This window comes from Cinclus cinclus, chromosome Z, assembly GCF_963662255.1.
Source record: "Cinclus cinclus chromosome Z, bCinCin1.1, whole genome shotgun sequence".
Taxonomy (NCBI): domain Eukaryota; kingdom Metazoa; phylum Chordata; class Aves; order Passeriformes; family Cinclidae; genus Cinclus; species Cinclus cinclus.
In genome coordinates this window covers 37,059,083-37,067,569 of record NC_085084.1, presented here as the reverse complement: position 1 = coordinate 37,067,569, position 8,487 = coordinate 37,059,083, and the positions used below count along the sequence as shown (strand labels likewise).

Sequence of the window (8,487 nt, the reverse complement as noted above, 5' to 3'; positions counted from 1 at the left end):
ATTTGACAAGGTGTCTAGCCCCAGGTCCTCTGGAACCTGACTGCCTTCCTTGGCAGGGATGATCCCACCTCCTTGAGCAGTCTGAGAACTTTCCCTGGGGAAAGCAGCTCCTCAGGGATGAGCAGATCTGGCTGCCCCCAGTCTTTGCCAGCCTTTTTTATTTTTACTGTACATCCTGTGCTCTCAGCAGGATCTCTCTCTAGGTCCCTGGAACCTCTAGAGCTTGAAACTTCACCCATGTTGATTTCTTAGGATGTAACCTTGGAGATTCGTGCGCATCTCTGCTGCCATTCTTCTTATCCCCAGAGTTACCACTCTAGGGCTCCTGCCCTGTGTCCACTGCAGATTACATGGTACCTCCAGAGAGGTGGGGTAGGTCTAACAGCCCCAAAAGAAGCAACAGGGTGGTGGCAGCAGAGCAGATATGGGAAGGCTCTGATATGGGAGGGTGGGCCAGGAGCATGGATGGCATAAAGAGATGTCGTGCTACTGAGTCATTCATGGAATAGTTTCTTGTAGCTCAGTCACAAATGAAGACAAGGTGTCCCAGGCTGGTGAGGGTGTCCATGTTCCAGCACTGTGTGGTGCTGCAAAATGCTAGAGACATCCTGGTCATGCAGACATCTGAAAACTGTACCCTGGCAGGATACTTCACTGTGCAAAGGCATTGCTTTTGGAGGGGCAAACATATCAGACCTTGAACACTGTTTCTATTTTTGTGTCCTCATTACAAAAAATGCATTATCACAGAACCACATAATATGCTGAGCTGGAAAGGATGCAGCAGGATCATTGAGTACAACTCCTGTTCCTGCACAGGACACCACAAAATCACACCATGTGCCTGAGACCATTGTCCAAATGCTTCTTGAACTCTAACACACTTGGTGCTGTGACCACTTCCCTGGGGAGCCTGTTCCAATGCCCAAACACCCTCTGGGTGAAGAACCTTTTCCTAATACCCAACCTAAACCTCCCCTGACTCAGCTTCAGGCCATTCCCTCAAGTCCTGCCACTGCTCACCCCAGAGCAGAGGTCAGTGCCTGCCCCTCTTCTTCCCCTCACAATGAAGCTATAACTGCAGTGAGATCCCCCTCAGTCTCCTCCAGACTGAACAGACCAAGTGACCTCAGCCACTCCTTGTACAGCTTCCCCTCAAGGCCCTTCACCCTCTATGTTGCCCCCCTTTGGATGCTCCCTGACAGCTCAATGTCTTTCTTATATCCAAAACTCCCCCCAGCACTTGAGCTGAGACTGCCCCAGCTCAGAGCAGAAGGGACAATCCCCTCCCTTGCCCTGCTAGTGATGTTGGGCCTGATGCATCCCAGGACAGGTTTGACCCTCTTGGCTGCCAGGGCACTGCTGGCTCATGTTCAACTTGCCACTGACCAGGTCCTTTTCCGTGGAGCTGCTCTCTAGCCTCTGATTCCCCAGTCTATACACACATCCAATGTTGTCCTGTCCCAGGTGGAGAAACTGAAGTACTTGGAGCATGTTCAAAGAAAAGCAAAGAAGCTGGCAAAAAGTCTAGAAAACAAATTCTGTAAGGAGTGACTGAGGGAGCTGAGAGAGTTAAGCTTGAATAAAAGGAATCTGAGGGGAGACCTTATTGTTCTCTACAGCTTCCTGATTGTAGACTGGTAGAAATCCGTCTATTTTCCCAAATAACAAGCAATAGGGCAAGAGGAAATTACATCAAATTGCTCTGGGGTAGGCTTAGGTTGGATGTCAGGCTGCCCAGGGCACTGTTCCTGGAAGTATTTAAAAGACGTGTAGACATGGTCCTTTAGGCACATGGTGTCCTGCAGGACATGGCAGTTAATGGCTGGATTTCATGGTCTTAAGGGTCCTTTTCAACAGAACAATTCTATGATTCTATATTTTGGGCTGCTTGAAGGTGGTATGAAGGGTGGAAAAAAGGGTGGAAATCCCTGCGTGTTTCAGTGCTCCACGGGAATTGGGCGCATGCTCAGGCTGTGGCTAACTCAGCTTCTCACACCAACCATCTTCTCAGTCACCCCAAAGCCTGGTGAGGGCTGATAAGTGACTCTTGACTCAGCAAAATGTTGCCCTAAGACACCGCAGAGCTGATGCTGAGAATGTTTCACCATTTCGTCTTCTTCGACCTTGAAGGCAGCATTTGTAAAAGAAAGAGTCCCTGTGCCCCCAGGTTCTTCAGAGGTGTTTAATGGAATAGAGGGACTTTAAAATCTTACAGAGCTTGTACTTGTATTTCTCAGGAAGGAAATCTCTAGAAGACACTTGTCCCTTGAGTGTAAATTACTTTAAATGCCAAGGAAGCAATTTCAGTATCCCACAGAAAACTTTGGGATATATTAGCAATGTGGAAATTACAGGCCCCACCACCTACTTTCAAGCAGTCTATGCTCTGAAGCAGAGGGACTGAGATGTGGCCAAAGCTGCACCTCATTCGCTGCAGAGAAATTTGTGCACGTGGGTTAAATTTCCTGGCCAGTCCTGGCTACATGAACTGCTGTAGCTGGACACTTTACAGTGTGCCAATTAGTGCTTCCCTCCCCTTCCTCTCCACATTTCAGTTCAGCTAGTCCTGCCCATTTTCACTGATGTGTCCAGTTTCCTAGGTGAGGCCCTGGAAGATATCAACCAAGCGTTCAGCAACCTGATCATCTCCAGTGTCACAGACTCCTCAAATGTCATTGGAGCTGCTTGGTAGGGAACATCACCAACCCTGGGTACATCTCACCATGACTCCACACAGCTCTCAACACACAAATATCCTAGGAAAGTTTTGTCCAAGGGACAAACACTCCAAGGGCTGGATCCTACCATTGGTGAGACTGATTTCACTGTAGACACAACACCAGGCTTTGGATCTATGTGTAAGTCAAAGGTCTTTGTGATCCTCAAGGGTATCTGCTTCCCCTATCTGGCAAGGCTACTGCAAAGCACTATCCAGTCATGGTTGCAGACCTGGTCAACATGAGCAACTGGGGGAGCTATGCTGCTGCCACTCTTACAGGGTGTCAGGGCACTTTGCCCAGTTTTGTCTCACAGGACAATGACAGAGAAGCAACTTGCAGGTTTGTCCTTCACTCCTTGACTTGAGGAAAACTTGCCTGACTGCAACACACTGCTCTGGGAGCAAGACTACTCATTGCTCTGTGTGACAAACTATGCTGCCTGTGAAAGTAGGTAACCCCTTTCTTTCCCTGCCTTGACTGAAGCATGAAAAGATGAGAAACAGACACATAAATTGAACAGGAAAAATGTATGCAAAAGTGCAAATTCATATGCATACTCTCTGGCACAGATCAGGGCATTGCAGGCATCTTGCTGTCCACCAGCTGCATCCTGAGTCTCACCTGACCTTGCCAGACACAGACCTGTTGGGCTTCAGAGTCAGGCTCTCTGCACCAGGCTGGTCTTGCACAGCCCCTGAGGTCTGTGGTAGTGTTTAATCACTGCCTTCACCATTCTCGTGGTCTGCCACTTGCTGTTGAGCCATGTGAAATAAACAGCCAAATCCACAAGTCCCTGGGAGGATGAGTATCTCTGAATTTGCTGTGTGTACAGTCAACACTGACCCTGTCCTGTGGCTGCCCATGCTCTGACCTTGCAGGTCTGGCCTATTAGTCTGTGCCTTAGTTCTGCAGTTTCTGAATAAACACTCCACTTTTTGCTGGAGGCATGTGGTTTCCCTCTTCAGAAGAGCTTCTGGATGGCCTGTGGTTTTTTTTCCTAGCCTCTGCACATAAACAATCATGGCTCTCAGGGCACACACAGCACACACATGCTCTTGGGCTGCAGCCACTCTGCCAGTGCAGCACAAGCCATGGCGTGGGGCTGAGATGCTGTTGACACTTGCCCACCCCAGGGGAGAATGAGCCCTAGTTATGCTAAGATGGGCATAACCTTCCCCTTAGCCCTCACAGAAAACTGGGACAGAGCTGCCCAAATAAATCCTGCCTGTGGCTGAGTTGGCAGCAGCATGAGCAGAAAACCTCAGGACAGAAGTAAGCAATACATTTGTGTTCACTGTGGATGTGTTTTGGGGTTCATAGCTCGACCAAAGCCTTTCCCTATGGTGCCAGGGAGACAACAAGGTCTATGGAGAAGAACTGGCAACACAGAGAGTAGCAAACAGTCAGAGCACTTTTTCCATGCTATTTGGGGGCTGGAAGGGACAAACAGGCTTGCAGAGCCTTGGAACAAATGAACAGTTAATAGCAGCAGCCATGGACAGTTGTGCCCTCCTCTGCAGAAGTGGAAAGGGTCCAGGAAAGGAAAACAGGGAAAATTAAACCTCTGGACAACCCCGAGCAACTAGTCAGGCTAGGATTTTTCAGTCTGGGAGAGAACTTTCTAAGGAGAATAAAGTTTTTGATAAGAGCAGCTGCCTCTGACACAGAAAATAGTGGATACAATCCATCTGACTGAGCACAGCTGTTTTGTACTCCCCGATCCTATTTCCAGCTGCAGCATAAAGTCTGTCAGCAATGCTTTGTTGTGCATTGTGGTGTTATGGGTGTCCCATCTGGTGGTTCCATCAAGGTGCAGAACTGGGTGAGAGGGTGGATTCCTGCTGACCAAGGACAATAGTCATAGTAGATACTGGCACATCTCCCAGACTACAAGGATGGTCACTAACTTTGGTGAGCCCACTTGACCACGTGGTGGACCCTGGACTCCTACTCAGATGCTTGCAAATGAGAGCTATATGGGATACTGGTATAGGAGCAAGTCAGAGCAACACGATCTCCTGTGGATGAGCACAGACCTATCCTTGGAAGGCTTCAATTCACCTTGAAATGCTCTTCAAAGCTGATCAGAGATTTCAGTTGGTAATTCTGTACAAATACAAGATCTGGTGCGGGACTGAAACAAGCTAAGGAGGCAAGTCCTGTGTTAGCCCTCTGATCTTTGCCACTGTGAGAGAAGGGGGCCCCTTGCCTGCCCAAGTTGTATGGCCTTGTTGCAGGTATTTTCTGAAAGGTGAGTTATGTTCATGTGCTAGAAGTGGGACATGAAAGAGCAGAGGAAGCTCCAAAGACTGCTGATATAGACTGACGCTATTACCTTGGCAGGACTGGGCCCTGCCACAATCTCGAAGATGGCCCTGACACAAGGAGCAACCTAGACCTGGAAATTCTTCAGTTTTCTCAAGTGCTAGAGCAGACATCTGGGATCCCTGGTGTTCACCATCTCCGCTCAGGGTCTTTCCATGCTCCCATGTGTTATCTGAGCTGATTGATATGAAAGGGCCTTAGATAAAAAGCAGAATAACATCTAATATGTGAAGTGCAGATGTTACTATTTTCAATTTACATCAGCTCTGGAACCTGTGAAGCAGTTTGCAAGGAAGCCAGGGAGACATCTTCTCCCATGCCAGAGAAACTTTATTTTCCCTTCACTAAATTGCTTCCTACCAAGAAAAAACTGTGCTCATTCAGCACCTTTTTCATCAGGACTGATGTGCTTCTTGCTATCCCCCATGGCCTTTCCTGCACTGGTGTGGGTGAGATAATACCCTATGCAGAGCACCCCAGTTTCTTACATGGATCTGAAATTACTGTTTTGACTGTGCACTTTTATTAGCCCTTGGTGGGAACTGGCTTATGCTGTTTTCCTCCAGCCATGCATAAAGAAATTGCTTTTGAAATAAGATTGTGCATGTCATTTTATTATTCACCATAGCTAGCTTAAATGGGCAATTGGCACAGAGCTCACAGGATCAATTAATCACCTGTTTTTAGGCTCAGGAAAGCTATCAGAAAGCTCAGGTATCTTGACACTCCCCATCTTTCAAAATCCGTATGTCTTGCCTAGTTTTCCTAGAGTAATACAGGAAAAAAGAGTAAGAGATTAAAAAAATAAAACAAACAAACAAAAAAAAAAACCCACAAAAACCAAAGAAACATAAAAACCAAACATTCTGTCAGTCATACTTAGGCTGCATTCCATCAAATGTAATTGAGCTGACTATTACAAAACTGAACTGCTCATTTTCCTGTCTAAAGAGCTGAGGTGACTGGAACATCCTGGTGCATCTGCAGCCCACCCTGCTCACAACAGGGCTGTCCCTAGCATGAGGTTGTGGTGGCCACTGGCTCTATCTGAGCCCCAACCACTACCCCCAAGAATGGAGACCCCCCCATTGGTGGTGCACCACCAGCTTGACCTGGTGTCTATGTCAAATTTTCACCCTCCTGGGGCTGCTGTTTGCGGCTGTTGTTACTGCACCAAGTTGCTCCATCCCATCTGCAACTGTAGGCTGCTGCTGGATACTCCCAGGCATCCCCCTCCTCAGACTGGCTGGGCACAGCTCCTCTGCTCTTCCCTGCAGCTTTGCTTGACAAGCTGGTCATCGTCCCCCTCCTGCAGCCCAGCACACGGTTTGTGTTATTTGCTGCACCAAGTGCAGCCTACCATGGTTTTTCCCAGGCTCTGGGGAGCCTGAATGGTTGTACTTCACAAGCACACAGTTTCAGTAGCCAAAATTAGACCTGAGAGGTCCCTACCAAGGGCATGAGCTTACATTTTTTCCACACAGAGCTGGCATTCACTGGCGTAGGTATTCCCATCAGTCCCACAGATGGGCAAGTACAGGAGGGGGCAGGCCTGCACGTCAGCCAAGTCTTCACACACCGGCTGGAAAGGAGAAACCATTTCAGTGCCAGCAGTACCCATTTCTTGCCCCCAGAACACTCAGGCAGGAGCAAGTGTCACTGGAAGCCTGGTTCCCTCTGTCTCGGAGCAGGGCGTGCCCACAGAGGAGCAGGGGCTGCTGAATCCCTCAGTGGGACTTGTGACCTGGGCTTTGGTGTGGGCTTGATTGCCATGAGGCTGGGGATGATTGCTGGGAACAGTCTTTCTCCCAGGCACACCAGGCATACCCGTCTCAAGTCACGAACAAAGAAAACCAGAAGCCTCTTACCCTTCTCAGACCACTCCCTTCATTCAGCTCTGCCCCTGGAACACAGCAGAGACCCATGAGCATGGCACACCTGTGCCTGATGGCAGAAGCACAAGTATTGACAGAGGATCCCATCCAAACCAAAGGGAGTGTTGTGCAGAGCCCATTCAGGACTGAATCAGCTCTGTGGGTTTCATGGGGAGGATCAGGTTGCTGCTGAGCTCCACTCCCATCCCTCCCTGCCAGCAGCACGGTACATAGCTTCCATCCACAGCTGAGCTGACTGGGACAAAGCTGTGGACAGCAGTTCCCATTCCCTAAATCCTCTCCCAACAGTCCTCTTTCCCAGTTTCTAGGTCAGAAGCTCCATGGAGAATCTGACACATCTCGAGAAATGGGAAACCATGCAATGCAGCATGCAGCATGGGGTAGCCCCAGAGGGATGAGGCTTGGTGATATTGCACAGCAGGACAACTGCCACCTTTAAGCAGAGTGGCATTTGGTGGATTCCTTTTTCTCAAGCAAGCAGAGCAGTAGCAGCAGTTCACAGCCCACCTGTGCAGTGTACAGATGTCCTGGGAGCATGAAGGCTCACACACAAGCCCATGCAGGACCACCACGACCTGCACGTAGGTAGCAATGGCTTCCCAGCACCTACAAACAGGTGCTTCCCACATAAATATGCTGAGCACATACTGTTCTTGCAAACGCTTGCCAGTTTTCATGGAGGCAGGAACTGCAGCAGCTGCCACTGCAGTGTTCATGCTGTCCTCCCAGGGCCTGGTTCCTGTTCACATTGTGGACTCTCCTCTCTCCCAGCCCACTCCCAAGCACAATACATTTGTGTAACCCCTGCCACAAACTGCTAATAAGAAAGGGACAATGTGTTTGCTCCAGTACTTCTTCCTCACCATGCTGCCACTGTTTGTTTGCCCTAGCCTCACCTCCTCTCCAAACCAGAATTTCTGTGTCTTTCTGGCCTATTACGCATTTCCCTCCATCCCATTATCCATCTGTTATTCCCAACCCACCACTGATAAGCCAGCCTCCAGCAGCAAAGCAGATTTACCTCTGGCAGCAACAAGAGTCACCATTGCTGCCAGCAGCAGCAGCAGCAGCACCTCTCTCCCAGGCATGGTCAGTCCAGGCAGACCTGCTTGTGCACCTCACTCTGCTTGTGGCTGCCTTTATAGGGGACGACGCAGCCTTATCTCAAGAACACTGGGAAAAGTGGTGTTCTGTTCCTTCTGGGAGCAGCTGGACTGTACACCCTAAGGGATCACTTAGGCACTTTCACACATTAAGATAAGCTTCCCCTGAAGCTTCCCACTTGACGACTTCAGGTGGCAGCACGGGAGGCTGCTTTACAATCCACTTGTACTGTAGTCAGGTGTAGTGGTTTGACACTGGCCGGGTTTGACACTGGCCAGGCAGCCATGGAAATCACTCACTCACCCTCCCCTGCTACAGCCGGGCAGAGGAGAGAAAAATTAAATGAAGGCTTCATGAGTTGAAATAAGGACTGGCAGAAAACACTCCAAGGGCAAAAGAGGCTCAGCTTAGAGGCACAAAGTGAATTTCTTACTAAAAAA

The 8,487-nt window shown here is 49.2% G+C and overlaps 1 protein-coding gene across 1 annotated transcript; it reads right to left on the bottom strand.

Annotated features, from left to right (window-relative positions):
- Nucleotides 1-5,589: 5,589 nt before the first annotated feature.
- SPINK4 (serine peptidase inhibitor Kazal type 4) lies at nucleotides 5,590-8,031 on the bottom strand. The gene is made up of 4 exons (XM_062513738.1): nucleotides 7,965-8,031; nucleotides 6,917-6,951; nucleotides 6,518-6,630; nucleotides 5,590-5,813 (listed from the first exon to the last, which is right to left on the bottom strand). Exons 1-4 carry the CDS (start codon nucleotides 8,029-8,031, stop codon nucleotides 5,759-5,761), a joined length of 270 nt encoding a protein of 89 aa, XP_062369722.1. The 3' UTR covers nucleotides 5,590-5,758.
- Nucleotides 8,032-8,487: the final 456 nt, after the last annotated feature.